This window comes from Dendrobates tinctorius, unplaced genomic scaffold (assembly GCF_039654945.1).
Source record: "Dendrobates tinctorius isolate UK_male_01 unplaced genomic scaffold, ASM3965494v1 ptg000063l, whole genome shotgun sequence".
In the NCBI taxonomy this organism is placed as follows: Eukaryota; Metazoa; Chordata; class Amphibia; order Anura; family Dendrobatidae; genus Dendrobates; species Dendrobates tinctorius.
In genome coordinates, this window is record NW_027361731.1 from 28,619,484 (window position 1) to 28,637,406 (window position 17,923).

The 17,923-nt window shown below is 38.3% G+C and overlaps 1 protein-coding gene across 1 annotated transcript in view; it reads left to right on the forward strand.

Annotated features, from left to right (window-relative positions):
- The window catches only part of GLP2R (glucagon like peptide 2 receptor), a 127,699-nt gene extending 113,999 nt beyond the window's left edge, over positions 1 to 13,700 (forward strand). The window contains exons 9-13 of the mRNA XM_073579761.1: positions 2,074 to 2,143; positions 2,377 to 2,465; positions 4,381 to 4,519; positions 5,862 to 5,903; positions 13,178 to 13,700. Coding sequence (XP_073435862.1) covers positions 2,074 to 2,143; positions 2,377 to 2,465; positions 4,381 to 4,519; positions 5,862 to 5,903; positions 13,178 to 13,510 — 673 coding nt within the window. The 3' untranslated portion in view covers positions 13,511 to 13,700. The remainder of the gene's footprint in view (positions 1 to 2,073; positions 2,144 to 2,376; positions 2,466 to 4,380; positions 4,520 to 5,861; positions 5,904 to 13,177) is intronic.
- The last annotated feature ends 4,223 nt before the right edge of the window (positions 13,701 to 17,923 follow it).

Consider the following 17,923-nt stretch of genomic DNA (forward strand, 5'->3'; position numbering starts at 1 on the left):
CCCCTACTCTTGGATTTAGAATCAAACTACAAAACTTAATATAACTGTATCTCGTAGGAGGAAGTTCGCACAAACACGCACATGGTATCATTCTTTGTAGTTTGTTGATTACAATAATTCAAAACCAAATATGCAGTAATTCTGACACACCGTTTAGAAGGAATCCATATCTCAGTTTGTGGGGGTGCTGGAACTGTGAAAACTAGGGGTAGAAAAGCTGGTTTCGTGCCCGTCGCAGGAATCTAATTATTATATCTCTGTGGTGTATGATTTTTGCAATATGACTTGTTTTAATACTACTCATATTGATCCCAACACATGTCTAGAGAACAAAGGGACTTCCTTTCCTGGCTGTGCAAGGAGGGGAGGGGGGAGAGAGAATCCTCATTGTGATCTCAGATTTCACTGAGCTGCAAGCAGGAAGACGCTGGTGTGTGTGTTGTGGGGGAAGAGGGGGGTTGTAGCTATATGACAGGCTGGTCTCCTCAGTGTGTAGCACTGGGAGATTCTAGAAAGTTCTGCAAAATCATATCTTACATTACAGCGAAAATAACCGAAGCATCCATCCAGGGCTGCCTGCTGCATCTCCTTGGTTTGTGAATGACATGCTGCCCCACTCCCATTAGGTTTGTGCAGGAAGCTTCTTGTGCTGCAGTCCTCCCCTCCCTTCTTCCCCTGTTGGAATGTCCACGGTCCATTCGCCCCTCCCTTCAGATAATTGAGCTTTGTGTAATGTGAGATCATGGTCTGCCCGGCTCAAGCAGGAAGTCAAGTTTTCCAGCCACATGTTCCTTTGTTTATTTCAGATCGAATTTAATAAAACACAATAATCCTAGAGGCAGGAAACTTATATTTTCAGACTCGGCATAATTAAAGCTTCACACAGCAATGTTTTGCAGCCTGGGCGCCCACCAGAAACCCAGAAAAGGATATATGCCTCCCAGTAATGCATAGATATATGATGTTTGGTATCAAAAGAAAGATAATTTCGTAAGCGAACATATGATAACCCTGTTGTCACACTGTGAGCTTTCCAGCCAGAGATACGAAAGATAGAATTCTCTAAGAACTTTTAAAAGGGGGTGTATATCCTCTAGCTCATCCCCCCAGTGAGGTCAGCAAGGGAAAGGTATAAAGCTCAGATGCTGAATCGGGGGGTGATCAGCTACATTGAGCTGTGCAGATGTACCCTTGTTCTGGGATGATTCTCCTCTCCTCATCAGCATGTCATACCAGTGACTGAGATGTAGTAATTTCTTATTTTAATCCTCTTTTATTTGTAACTTTTTGTATATATCGTATTTTGTCTCCTTTTGTATTATTATTTGTATTTTTGTAAACACTACCCATACTTTTGGAGTAAACTATTAAAATTTACTAGTTTCGTTTTCCTTGCTCTATGAACAAACCGCCATGTCCTCTGTGCTAAACTACACTATCTTGTGGGTGGGTTCCTGACTCGATATTGGTTTTAATATCAAACGAGGAGCTGGTGGCAGCAAAGTGTTCTGGGGCATTTGAGAGATGCTGGCAGTGACGGAACGGGGGTTTATGTGTGTTTTTCCTGCCTGAGACTGGGGATATACATACCGCCCTCACTGCAGAGTGCCCAATAGCCAGTACACAGCAAGGCAGCCTTTCTGGTGACTACTTATCCTAGGTGTAGTTCCCTGACTGACCTGTGGGTAAGGGGGGTGCCAGAGAGCTGCAAGTTCCTAAACGGAACTGAAAATGGAAACAAAAGTTGTGTGGGTTTACATACCCCACGACTGTATATATAAAATAAGCAAATTTTTAACCTTCAGGGGGCAACCTTCCCCCCTAAACCCTGATATATTTGTGTCAGCGGTGGGATAGGCAAGTAAATGCCTGACACCCCATAACAGGCAGTCACTGCACCCCGTAACAGACACCGCACCCCCATAACAGACAGTAACCGCTCCCCCATAAGACACAGTCACCGCACCTCTGCTACTGATTTCCTGTTAACTCTCAGGATCTCCCCTCTTGCTGACTTGTTATCCGCTGCGGTGCATTCTGGCCGATTGTAGATTTTACCGTTTGTTCTTTCAGGTGCTGGGCAGTAAATCAGAACACAGCAATCTGGTATATTATTAAGGGGCCGATGCTCATCTGCATATTCGTAAGTTTTCAAACCCTCCCCTATTCATGAAATTATTACTCCAAGCTCCCAGAGTGCAAATCTGAGAGCAGTGCATGATGGGAGCTCCAGTAACCTAAGAGGGATGTGGCTATTATCAACCAATAGGATTTGACTTTTGATTTGGAGGTGGCTAGAATAAAGTGTCCATAAACGCTTTAAGAAGGAGCCACATTTCTGGCTTTTACATAAGATGGTCTGTATCACTTCTATAGATAAACTTCATCGTACACATCAGGATCCTGAACCTTCTCCATCTGAAGCTGAAGGCCCAGCAGCTGAAGTTTACAGACTACAAGTACAGGTAAAAAAAAGAGTGACCCCAGAGAGAGTAATATCGGGACTGTGATATCATGGTGAGCGCCATCTACTGGATTGGAAGGGTAATACTGTTATTCACATTAGTCCTGCCCCCGAGGAGCTTGTAATCTAATCCTTCCATCCTGGTCATGCATTTAGAACGTCAATTTACCAGATACAACCAGTGGACAGATGTACTGCTTGGTTAGGAAGAAATCAGCCATTTAGAGTGAAGATGAGTATACAGGATCCGAAACAGATCCACAAGATGGAGAACTCCAATAAATGAGATAGACCAGTCCATCATATGTCTTATTAGAGAGTTGAAAGTTGTTTGTGGCCCAAGTTACCAAACAAACTCTGACTAGAAGCAAGTGTGTCCGATTAAGGCCAGCAGACCTTCATCTTCTAGACCCAACTAAGCCGGTCCCAGACTCCGACTGGAAGCAACTGTGTCCGACAAAGAGCAGCAGACCTTTATCTTCTAGACCCAACTAAGACTAGACCCACCCAAATAAGACTAGACCCAGATTCCGACTGAAAGCACCTGTGTCCGACTAAGACCAGCAGACCTTCATCTTCTAGACCCAACTAAGGCTGGACTCAGATGCCGACTGAAAGCAACTGTGTCCGACTAAGACCAGCAGACCTTCATCTTATAGATCCAACTAAGGCTGGACTCAGATAGCAACTGAAAGCAACTGTGTCCGACTAAGACCAGCAGACCTTCATCTTCTAGACCCAATTAAGGCTGAACTCAGATTCTGACTGAAGGCACCTGTGCCCAACAAAGAGCAGCAGACCTTCATCTTCTAGACCTAACTGAGATTGGACCTAGACACCAACTAAAAGCCACTGTGCCTGACTAAGACCAGAAGACCAGATCTTCTAGACCAAACATAGTCCCACTAGATCCAGCAGAATACTAACAGACTAAACAGTGTCCCACCAGAACCAACCAAGTCACAATAGAACTACCAGAGACCGGTGAAATGTAGAGTTTCACTAGAAGCAACAGAGGCCAACTATAAGCAAGAGAAGCTTATTAGACGAAACAGAGTCTCAATAGATCAAGCAGAGTATTAATCTACCCAACAATATCTCACCAGAACCATCCAAGGCACACTAGAACCATCAGCGGCCCACTACACTTAAAGTCCCACAAGGAACAACGGACTGACCCCAATTAAAAGTAACAGAGGCTTACTAGACTTAAGAGTCCAACTGGAATCAATAACCCATAGACTCCCCCTAGAACCAATAGTTTATCACTAGACCCAAGAGAGTCCCATCAGAACCAACTGGAACTCACTATCTCATAGAAAGCAACCAAAACTAACAGAGTCCTACTAAACTCACCTGGAAGCAATAAACTTTAACTGGACACACAGAGCCCAAGCAGGGCCCTATAGAAGCATCAGCAGCCCAATAAACATACACCAGAGTGCCACTAAAAGTAACAGACATCCACCAAAAGTCTCATTAGAACCAACGGAGTCCCACTAGACCCAACATTGTATTGCTAGACCCAACAGAGACCCACTAGACTTAAAAGATCTATCAAGTATCTATTTGCCCCAGGACCTATGACACGTAGATAGATATGCGGACCTATTCTTTAACTGTACAGGTAAGCAGGGGTGGGAGCTATGTCTGCTCCTGGGCGGACTCTAGTGATGTCACTATGCTCGACACTGCATAAATTTGCCTAAAAAAATGACGTCCTATTGGCAGCTTCCACTGATGGACCCTAGTTTCTATAGAAGCCTGAATGGGAGGCCCCATGGGTTACTATAGAGCCACTATATTACTTCCTATAGTAGGATATTGTAAAAGTTGACTTCTATCATTATGAAGACTTTGTGTTCCCTATATTGGCCTCTCAACTCATCTGCAACTTCATATTTTTGTTTTTTAAGGTTTGCAAAAGCGACACTCATCCTCATCCCGCTCCTGGGGACTCATGAGGTCCTGTTCACATTCGTCAGTGATGAGCATATCAAGGGTCTCACCAAGCACGTCCTGCTCTTCATCCAGCTGACCATGAGCTCCTTCCAGGTGACTTAAACTGCAAAGGGGGCAAAATATTTTACAAAACCCACATCGATGCTGACAATAACTAGTGTTGCCTACTTTTCTATCCCATGGCACAAGCCAAGAAATGGGAGGAGTGAAAAACATTTTACTCTACATTCATCATGTGCCCTAGGAGTCAACCATTTTGGCCCCTTCACATGGGGCAGGGGGTTCTTTCACCTCTGTACCCCAAGTTCTTAGTACTCTAAATGAATCTCTAGCTGGGAAAAAGCTTACTGGTGTTGAAAGCTCCAGGAGATCTGGAAAACTAAACCACTCCCCTAAACATAGTGTATTAAAATTTTCAAATAAAATTCTTGAAGTTTTTTGCCTTTTACCTAAATGGCTCAAGTGAAACTAATAAAAAGTTGTGGGGTTAAACTCTTTAAGAACTCCAAACCTCTATAATACCACCCATAGACTCATTATTGGCTTCACCCCTCAGAAAGTCCCAACCTAGACTCCTTATGAGCTCCACCCCTTATAAAACCCCACTCATGGACTCTTTAGGAGCTCCACTCCTCATAAAAACCCACCCAGACTCTTTATAAGCTCCACCCCAAATGAGCAACACCTCTGGACATTTTATATGCTCCACCCCTCATAAAGCATGACCTGATACTCTTTCGAACCTCCACCCCTCATAAAGCACCACCCCTGGACTCTTTAGGCGCTCCATCTCTCAAAAAAACTCCATCTCTAGGCTCAATAGGAGCTCCCCCTCTCATAAAGCCCGCCCAGACGATTTATAAGCTCCAGCCCTCATGAAGCCACACCCCTGGATGTTACGTAAGATCTATCCCTCATAAAGCCCCACCTGAGACTCTTTAGAACCTTATCCCCTCATAAAGTACTACCCATGGACTCTTTAGAAACTCTGCCCCTCATAAAGCTCCACCTGAGACTCTTTAGAACCTCAACCCCTCATAAACCACCACCCATGGACTCTTTAGAAATTCTGCCCCTCATAAATCCCCACCTGAGACTCTTTAGAACCTCAGCCCCTCATAAAGCACCACCCATGGACTCTTTAGAAATTCTGCCCCTCAAAAAGCCCCACCTGAGACTCTTTAAAACCTCAGCCCCTCATAAAGCACCATCCATAGACTCTTTAGAAACTCCATCCCTCATAAAGCACCACCTCAAAACTCTTTAAAAGTTCCTTCCCTCATAAAGCCCCACCTGAGACTCTTTAGAAGCCCCACCTGAGACTATAGAAGCTCCCCCCTCATGAAGCACCACCCCTGGACTCTTTTGAAAAGAGACCTTCATTATATTTATGTCTGGACATGTCCATTAACCATGTATTCTCTCTTCTTTTCAGGGTTTTGTGGTTGCTTATCTATACTGCTTCACTAATGGGGAGGTGAGTCTGAATATCACCTATTCGTACACTATTTACATCCAAAATTTGTATTTACCATCGTACAGTGCATTGTTGGAGCATTTTTGTATCTTCTAACCTGGGAGAGGGGACTTTAGGTCTCATCTCACACCAGAGCCCACTTGTGAACGCTGTCCCTACACCTCCTACCTTCATGACATATGTAAGGTCTGGAAACGCAACGAATGATCATCTCAGATAACTTACGGTTTCATACGCACAAACCAGGAGGAGAAAATGTCTTCCTGCAAATAGCCTGTAGATTTATTCTCCGACAGTGAAAAGGTCAATTAGTCGTCTACTTCATGGAGCAGAAAAAACGTTAATTATGGCATCCTGTAGAGTATAATCTAATGAAGACTCAAGGACATCAGATCCCTGCACTGAGAGGCACAAGGACAAATAGTCACTGAACCGCTATATCACTTCTACATCGCAACACGGTGATGGAGGGATTAATGTACGGCCCCTATGTACAAGAGTATAACTACTATACTACTGCCCCTATGTACAAGAATATAACTACTATAATACTGCCCCTATGTACAAGAGTATAACTACTATAATACTGCCCCTATGTACAAGAATATAACTACTATAATACTGCTCCTATGTACAGGAATATAACTACTATAATACTGCTCCTATGTACAATAATATAACTACTATAATACTGCCCCTATGTACAAGAATATAACTACTATAATACTGCCCCTATGTACAAGAATATAACTACTATACTACTGCCCCTATGTACAAGAATATAACTACTATAATACTGCCCCTATGTACAAGAGTATAACTACTATAATACTGCCCCTATGTACAAGAATATAACTACTATAATACTGCCCCTATGTACAAGAATATAACTACTATAATACTGCCCCTATGTACAAGAATATAACTACTATAATACTGCTCCTATGTACAAGCATATAACTACTATAATACTGCTCCTATGTACAAGAATATAACTACTATAATACTGTCCCCTATGTACAAGAATATAACTACTATAATACTGCTCCCTATGTACAAGAATATAACTACTATAATACTGCCTCCTATGTACAAGAATATAACTACTATAATACTGCTCCTATGTACAAGAATATAACTACTATAATACTGCCCCTATGTACAAGAATATAACTACTATAATACTGCTCCTATGTACAAGAATATAACTACTATAATACTGCCCCTATGTACAAGAATATAACTACTATAATACTGCTCCTATGTACAAGAATATAACTACTATAATACTGCTCCTATGTACAAGAATATAACTACTATAATACTGTCCCCTATGTACAAGAATATAACTACTATAATACTGCTCCCTATGTACAAGAATATAACTACTATACTACTGCCCCTATGTACAAGAATATAACTACTATAATACTGCCCCTATGTACAAGAGTATAACTACTATAATACTGCCCCTATGTACAAGAATATAACTACTATAATACTGCTCCTATGTACAGGAATATAACTACTATAATACTGCTCCTATGTACAATAATATAACTACTATAATACTGCCCCTATGTACAAGAATATAACTACTATAATACTGCCCCTATGTACAAGAATATAACTACTATACTACTGCCCCTATGTACAAGAATATAACTACTATAATACTGCCCCTATGTACATGAGTATAACTACTATAATACTGCCCCTATGTACAAGAATATAACTACTATAATACTGCCCCTATGTACAAGAATATAACTACTATAATACTGCCCCTATGTACAAGAATATAACTACTATAATACTGCTCCTATGTACAAGCATATAACTACTATAATACTGCTCCTATGTACAAGAATATAACTACTATAATACTGTCCCCTATGTACAAGAATATAACTACTATAATACTGCTCCCTATGTACAAGAATATAACTACTATAATACTGCCTCCTATGTACAAGAATATAACTACTATAATACTGCTCCTATGTACAAGAATATAACTACTATAATACTGCCCCTATGTACAAGAATATAACTACTATAATACTGCTCCTATGTACAAGAATATAACTACTATAATACTGCCCCTATGTACAAGAATATAACTACTATAATACTGCTCCTATGTACAAGAATATAACTACTATAATACTGCCCCTATGTACAAGAATATAACTACTATAATACTGCTCCTATGTACAAGAATATAACTACTGTAATACTGCCCCCTATGTACAAGAATATAACTACTATAATACTGCTCCTATGTACAAAAATATAACTACTATAATACTGCTCCTATGTACAAAAATATAACTACTATAATACTGCTCCTATGTACAAGAATATATCTACTATAATACTGCCCCTATGTACAAGAGTATAACTACTATAATACTGCTCCTATGTACAAGAATATAACTACTATAATACTGACCCCTATGTACAAGAATATAACTACTATAATACTGCCCCCTATGTACAAGAATATAACTACTATAATACTGCTCCTATGTACAAGAATATAACTACTATAATACTGCTCCTATGTACGAGAATATAACTACTATAATGCTGCTCCCTATGTAAAAGAATATAACTACTATAATACTGACCCCTATGTACAAGAATATAACTACTATAATGCTGCTCCCTATGTACAAGAATATAACTACTATAATACTGCCCCTATGTACAAGAATATAACTACTATAATACTGCTCCTATGTACGAGAATATAACTACTATAATACTGCCCCCTATGTACAAGAATATAACTACTATAATACTGCCCCTATGTACAAGAATATAACTACTATAATGCTGCTCCCTATGTAAAAGAATATAACTACTATAATACTGCTCCCTATGTACAAGAATATAACTACTATAATGCTGCTCCCTATGTACAAGAATATAACTACTATAATACTGCTCCTATATACAAGAATATAACTACTATAATAGTGCCCCCTATGTACAAGAATATAACTACTATAATACTACCCCTATGTACAAGAATATAACTACTATAATACTGCTCCCTATGTACAAGAATATAACTACTATAATACTGCTCCTATGTACAAGAATATAACTACTATAATACTGCTCCTATGTACAAGAATATAACTACTATAATACTGCCCCTATGTACAAGAATATAACTACTATAATACTGCCCCCTATATACAAGCATATAACTACTATAATACTGCCCACTATGTACAAGAATATAACTACTATAATACTGCCCCCTATGTACAAGAATATAACTACTATAATACTGTTCCTATGTACAAGAATATAACTACTATAATACTGCCCCTATGTACAAGAATATAACTACTATAATACTGCCCCTATGTACAAGAATATAACTACTATAATACTGCCCCTATGTACAAGAATATAACTACTATACTACTGCCCCTATGTACAAGAATATAACTACTATAATACTGCCCCCTATGTACAAGAATATAACTACTATACTACTGCCCCTATGTACAAGAATATAACTACTATAATACTGCCCCTATGTACAAGAATATAACTACTATAATACTGCCCCTATGTACAAGAATATAACTACTATAATACTGCTCCTATGTACAAGAATATAACTACTATAATACTGCTCCCTATGTACAAGAATATAACTACTATAATACTGCTCCTATGTACAAGAATATAACTACTATAATACTGCCCCTATGTACAAGAATATAACTACTATAATACTGCTCCTATGTACACGAATATAACTACTATAATACTGCCCCCTATGTACAAGAATATAACTACTATAATACTGCTCCTATGTACAAAAATATAACTACTATAATACTGCTCCTATGTACAAAAATATAACTACTATAATACTGCTCCTATGTACAAGAATATAACTACTATAATGCTGCTCCCTATGTACAAGAATATAACTACTATAATACTGCTCCTATATACAAGAATATAACTACTATAATAGTGCCCCCTATGTACAATAATATAACTACTATAATACTACCCCTATGTACAAGAATATAACTACTATAATACTGCTCCCTATGTACAAGAATATAACTACTATAATACTGCCCACTATGTACAAGAATATAACTACTATAATACTGCCCCTATGTACAAGAATATAACTACTATAATACTGCCCCCTATATACAAGCATATAACTACTATAATACTGCCCACTATGTACAAGAATATAACTACTATAATACTGACCCCTATGTACAAGAATATAACTACTATAATGCTGCTCCCTATGTACAAGAATATAACTACTATAATACTGCCCCTATGTACAAGAATATAACTACTATAATACTGCCCCTATGTACAAGAATATAACTACTATAATACTGCTCCTATGTACGAGAATATAACTACTATAATACTGCCCCCTATGTACAAGAATATAACTACTATAATACTGCCCCTATGTACAAGAATATAACTACTATAATGCTGCTCCCTATGTAAAAGAATATAACTACTATAATACTGCTCCCTATGTACAAGAATATAACTACTATAATGCTGCTCCCTATGTACAAGAATATAACTACTATAATACTGCTCCTATATACAAGAATATAACTACTATAATAGTGCCCCCTATGTACAATAATATAACTACTATAATACTACCCCTATGTACAAGAATATAACTACTATAATACTGCTCCCTATGTACAAGAATATAACTACTATAATACTGCTCCTATGTACAAGAATATAACTACTATAATACTGCTCCTATGTACAAGAATATAACTACTATAATACTGCCCCTATGTACAAGAATATAACTACTATAATACTGCCCCCTATATACAAGCATATAACTACTATAATACTGCCCACTATGTACAAGAATATAACTACTATAATACTGCCCCCTATGTACAAGAATATAACTACTATAATACTGTTCCTATGTACAAGAATATAACTACTATAATACTGCCCCTATGTACAAGAATATAAGTACTATAATACTGCCCCTATGTACAAGAATATAACTACTATAATACTGCCCCTATGTACAAGAATATAACTACTATACTACTGCCCCTATGTACAAGAATATAACTACTATAATACTGCCCCCTATGTACAAGAATATAACTACTATACTACTGCCCCTATGTACAAGAATATAACTACTATAATACTGCCCCTATGTACAAGAATATAACTACTATAATACTGCCCCTATGTACAAGAATATAACTACTATAATACTGCTCCTATGTACAAGAATATAACTACTATAATACTGCTCCCTATGTACAAGAATATAACTACTATAATACTGCTCCTATGTACAAGAATATAACTACTATAATACTGCTCCCTATGTACAAGAATATAACTACTATAATACTGCTCCTATGTACAAGAATATAACTACTATAATACTGCCCCTATGTACAAGAATATAACTACTATAATACTGCTCCTATGTACACGAATATAACTACTATAATACTGCCCCCTATGTACAAGAATATAACTACTATAATACTGCTCCTATGTACAAAAATATAACTACTATAATACTGCTCCTATGTACAAAAATATAACTACTATAATACTGCTCCTATGTACAAGAATATATCTACTATAATACTGCCCCTATGTACAAGAGTATAACTACTATAATACTGCTCCTATGTACAAGAATATAACTACTATAATACTGACCCCTATGTACAAGAATATAACTACTATAATACTGCCCCCTATGTACAAGAATATAACTACTATAATACTGCTCCTATGTACAAGAATATAACTACTATAATACTGCTCCTATGTACGAGAATATAACTACTATAATGCTGCTCCCTATGTAAAAGAATATAACTACTATAATACTGACACCTATGTACAAGAATATAACTACTATAATGCTGCTCCCTATGTACAAGAATATAACTACTATAATACTGCCCCTATGTACAAGAATATAACTACTATAATACTGCTCCTATGTACGAGAATATAACTACTATAATACTGCCCCCTATGTACAAGAATATAACTACTATAATACTGCCCCTATGTACAAGAATATAACTACTATAATGCTGCTCCCTATGTAAAAGAATATAACTACTATAATACTGCTCCCTATGTACAAGAATATAACTACTATAATGCTGCTCCCTATGTACAAGAATATAACTACTATAATACTGCTCCTATATACAAGAATATAACTACTATAATAGTGCCCCCTATGTACAATAATATAACTACTATAATACTACCCCTATGTACAAGAATATAACTACTATAATACTGCTCCCTATGTACAAGAATATAACTACTATAATACTGCTCCTATGTACAAGAATATAACTACTATAATACTGCTCCTATGTACAAGAATATAACTACTATAATACTGCCCCTATGTACAAGAATATAACTACTATAATACTGCCCCCTATATACAAGCATATAACTACTATAATACTGCCCACTATGTACAAGAATATAACTACTATAATACTGCCCCTATGTACAAGAATATAACTACTATAATACTGCTCCCTATGTACAAGAATATAACTACTATAATACTGCTCCCTATGTACAAGAATATAACTACTATAATACTGCTCCCTATGTACAAGAATATAACTACTATTATACTGCTCCCTATATACAGGAATATAACTACTATAATACTGCTCCCTATGTACAAGAATATAACTACTATAATACTGCCCCTATATACAAGAATATAACTACTATAATACTGCTCCCTATGTACAAGAATATAACTACTATAATACTGCTCCCTATATACAGGAATATAACTACTATAATACTGCTCATATGTACAAGAATATAACTACTATAATACTGCCCCTATGTACAAGAATATAACTACTATAATACTGCCCCCTATATACAAGCATATAACTACTATAATACTGCCCCCTATGTACAAGAATATAACTACTATAATACTGCCCCTATGTACAAGAATATAACTACTATAATACTGCTCCTATGTACAAGAATATATCTACTATAATACTGCCCCCTATGTACAAGAATATAACTACTATAATACTGCCCCCTATGTACAAGAATATAACTACTATAATACTGTCCCTATGTACAAGAATATAACTACTATAATACTGCCCGCTATGTTGTATGTTTCATGTGTGTGTGTTTTCAGAAGTTTGATCATCTCCATTTTCTATTGATAGGTGAAAGCAGAACTCCGGAAACAATGGAACCTCTTCCTTCTCCAGTATTTTCCATGTAAAAGTTGTATCCTTGGTAATAAAGTGAAATATAAAACTCAAAGAGGCAAAAAGCCTAAGGGTCAATTGTTCCTGGAACGTGAAAGCTACCAGAATGGGAAGAAGAATGGTGGAGTGCAGCTCCTACAAGCCACGGTCAACATCTCCTCTGACCTCGGCCCCAATAACAATGCCCCACTGCAGTATTTTGCCCGGAGAAGCGTTTCAGAAAGTAGTGATGGGGGACTGACCTTGGGGGAGACAATAGAGGAGACGGTGGAAGACAGTGAAATCTAAGATTTTTTATTGTAGGTCAAAAACTCATCATGGAAATGATTGGGATTCACTTACTCACCCATGAGTGGATGAGCAGGTTCAAGACCTGGAAATATCATCTGCACTCAGGTCGTTTCAAGGACAATCTTCAAATGGACGTTTTCAAACAGTTTACAAAATGTCACCAGGAAATATAAAAAGAATAAGAGAAATCATAACAGATGTGAGTGAGGAACCATTACTGAGAAGAATGAGGAGATCATCTTCCATTCTACTGGAGAAGACCACCAACCAGGGAAATGACCGTCCCTGATATGTATGGGCAGATGTCTCGCCATGTGACATCATGAATGTAATGTAATATGTATCGTTGTATCCCAGTAAGGGAGAGGTCCACGGCGCTGTCCTACCATCACTTGGTCAAGAACATCAAGAGGTTCAATTTTGAGGTCTACAGAAAATCAAGTTTTGTTAATTCCCAATTACTGAGGGTCCTACATTAATGTAGATGTTTAGTGAACCTTTTTGATGTCTTTTACACCATGATGACCTGTGTAACATTTTCTAGATGCCACCTCTCTGTCAAGCCATCACGTGGTCAAGAACATCAAGAGGTTCGATTTTGAGGTCTACAGAAAATCAAGTTTTCCTAATTCCCAATTACTGAGGGTCCTACATTTATCTAGACTTTTAGTGAACCTTTTTGATCTCCTTTACACCATGATGACCTGTGTAACGTTCTAGATTCCACCACATATTGGTAGAAATGTGACAACAAGTCCTACAAGAGGCTACGGGGGACATGACACATTCAGGTGTGGGTCAGTTTTCCCAAACCATACGACTTCTTTGTTGCCTTCTGATCAAGCTTTGTGGTGCTAAGATATTTTAGGGTTCAGCATTGAATCATTTCTGCCCTCAATGTAAAAGTTGACCTGCAGAATTTCTATATACACTGTATATGTCTGTTTTGCCATATTTGAAGAGTCGTGGCTTTCAGAGTTATTGTTTGATCTACAAAAAGCTCTACTGTTCTTCACACAGAACCTTGACCTCATGTACGATACTGTATAGTACTGTCAAGACATCACATATCAGGGTAATGAGGATTCGGTATGGTATTGTTATGTACAGTGCCTTGCGAAAGTTTTCGGCCCCCTGGAACTTTTCAACCTTTTCCCACATATCATGCTTCAAACATACAGATACCAAATGTAAATTTTTGGTGAAGAATCAACAACAAGTGGGACACAATTGACAAGTTGAACAAAATTTATTGGTTATTTTCAATTTTTGGGGAAATGCAAAATATTCAGGATTGAGAGTCCTCAGTAGTTGATACCTTTTAATGGCTAACTGAAAAGATGGTAACACATTGCAAGCTTTCGAGACTACTCAGGTCTCTTCATCAGGCTAGACTAAGACAAAATCTGAAGTCACATATTTATGCACAATACAGCCTAGAAAAAATGCAATGGATAAGACAAGTGACGTGAAGCAGAACTATCAATATGGGAGAGGGAGAAACATAAATATAAACATTGGACCAGTTCATAGATAAGGAGTCCGGATGTTTTATGGTCCTCTGATTGGGGTCTAGTTCTGTGTTGCCCCGCAAGGTTTTAAAAGGAAATTCCTTAATTGATGTAAAAAGACATAAATCCATGCGACACATTCATTCCAGCACTGAGAGTGTCAAAGTTCGTCATAAATTTGTACTCCCAAACTCGTCTCTCTCTCTGAGATGTGAAGTTACCTTTCAATACCAGTAATTTCATATCCACGCTGCTGTGATCAGGGATACAGAAATGTTTTGCCACAGGTAGATCCATTCTTTTTTCTCTTATAGTGTGACGATGAGCATTCATCCTTGTTCTAAGCTTTTGCCCTGTCTCCCCCACATACAGACCCCCAGTTGGACATTTAGTACAAATAATTAAGTACACCACATTAGATGTAATGCAGGTGAAAGTACCTGGGATCTTGTAGTCCTGATGTGAGTTGGGGATCTTTATCTTGTCCGTGGTCATTATAAATGGACAGGTTTTACATTTTTTCTGGTTGCACGGAAAGGTTCCTGCAGCTGTTGGGGAGGACAGGGAGCTTCTGACAATGATGCTTCTTAAATTTGGGGGCTGCCTAAAACACAGCAGTGGGGGGTCTGGAAAAATGGATTTTAATCGGGCATCTTTTTGTAGTAAAGGTTGTAATTTCCGTGCAGCTCCCCTTAGCACCTCCAGATTTGGGTTGTAGGTGACTACTAGAGGCACTCGGTTATTTTCTTCTTTAGCTTTGTAATGTAGCAGGTGATTCCTTGACAATCTGGTGGCTCTTGTAATTTGGTTTTCAATTGTTCTTGGATGGTAACCCTGATTCAAAAAGGTCTTTTTGAGGCGACCAAGGTGTTTGTCTCTATCCATGGGGTTGGAACATATACGATTGTATCTGATGGCTTGGCTATAGATAATAGAGTTCTTTATGTGTTTTGGATGGAAACTGTCCCATTTAAGGTATATTGGACGGTCGATTGGCTTCTGATACAGGGATGTCTCTATTTCATTGTTTTTTAGCTTAATGATGGTGTCCAAAAAATTAATCTCGGTACTGGAGTAGTTGAGTGTTAAATTGATGGTGGGATGAAATTGATTAAACTGTTCGTGGAACGTCTTTAGCTGTTGCTCAGACTCCGTCCAGATGATTAAAATATCATCAATGAAGCGGTAGTAGGCCAGGGGCCTGATGGGGCATGAGGACAAAAAATCGCTTTCAAGCTTGGCCATGAAAAGATTTGCATACTGTGGAGCCATTTTACTTCCCATAGCTGTGCCAGTCTCCTGTAGATAGATCCTGTTGTCAAATTCAAAGTAATTGTGGGTGAGGATGAATTGTATAAGTTTCACCACAGCATTAGCATCAGTCCCTGTGTTTTCCATGAAGAATTTGCAGGCATGTAAACCATCTTGGTGTGGGATATTAGAGTACAAAGATTCCACATCCATGGTGGCCAGGATGGTTCCTTCTGGTAGAGGACCTATTGCTGCTAGTTTATTCAATAGGTCAGTTGTGTCCTGAATGTAGCTGGATGTATCCTTCACCAGTGGTTTAAGAATACCCTCTACCCATCCAGATACCTGCTCAGTGAGGGTGCCCACACATGAAATAATTGGTCTTCCTGGATTTCCAGATTTGTGGATTTTGGGAAGCATGTAGAATGTCCCTATTCTTGGAGTCTCTGGTATCAGGTCATCGCCAGCTCTTATGGACTGGTCAGGCAGACAAGAAACCAACTTGTTTAGTTCCTTGTAATAATCCTGTGTAGGATCCGACTCCAATTTTCTATAGTAGAATGTGTCCATAAGTTGCCTGTTTGCTTCCTTCATGTAGTCTGACGTATTCATCATGACTATTGCACTTCCCTTGTCAGCAGGTTTAATGATGATTTCTTTGTTGGTTCCACCACATTGTCAAGGAATCACCTGCTACATTACAAAGCTAAAGAAGAAAATAACCGAGTGCCTCTAGTAGTCACCTACAACCCAAATCTGGAGGTGCTAAGGGGAGCTGCACGGAAATTACAACCTTTACTACAAAAAGATGCCCGATTAAAATCCATTTTCCAGACCCCCCACTGCTGTGTTTTAGGCAGCCCCCAAATTTAAGAAGCATCATTGTCAGAACCTCCCTGTCCTCTCCAACAGCTGCAGGAACCTTTCCGTGCAACCAGAAAAAATGTAAAACCTGTCCATTTATAATGACCACGGACAAGATAAAGATCCCCAACTCACATCAGGACTACAAGATCCCAGGTACTTTCACCTGCATTACATCTAATGTGGTGTACTTAATTATTTGTACTAAATGTCCAACTGGGGGTCTGTATGTGGGGGAGACAGGGCAAAAGCTTAGAACAAGGATGAATGCTCATCGTCACACAATAAGAGAAAAAAGAATGGATCTACCTGTGGCAAAACATTTCTGTATCCCTGATCACAGCAGCATGGATATGAAATTACTGGTATTGAAAGGTAATTTCAATTCTCAGAGAGAGAGACGAGTTTGGGAGTACAAATTTATGACGAACTTTGACACTCTCAGTGCTGGAATGAATGTGTCGCATGGATTTATGTCTTTTTACATCAATTAAGGAATTTCCTTTTAAAACCTTGCGGGGCAACACAGAACTAGACCCCAATCAGAGGACCATAAAACATCCAGACTCCTTATCTATGAACTGGTCCAATGTTTATATTTATGTTTCTCCCTCTCCCATATTGATAGTTCTGCTTCACGTCACTTGTCTTATCTATTGCATTTTTTCTAGGCTGTATTGTGCATAAATATGTGACTTCAGATTTTGTATTAGTCTAGCCTGATGAAGAGACCTGAGGAGTCTCGAAAGCTTGCAATGTGTTACCATCTTTTCAGTTAGCCATT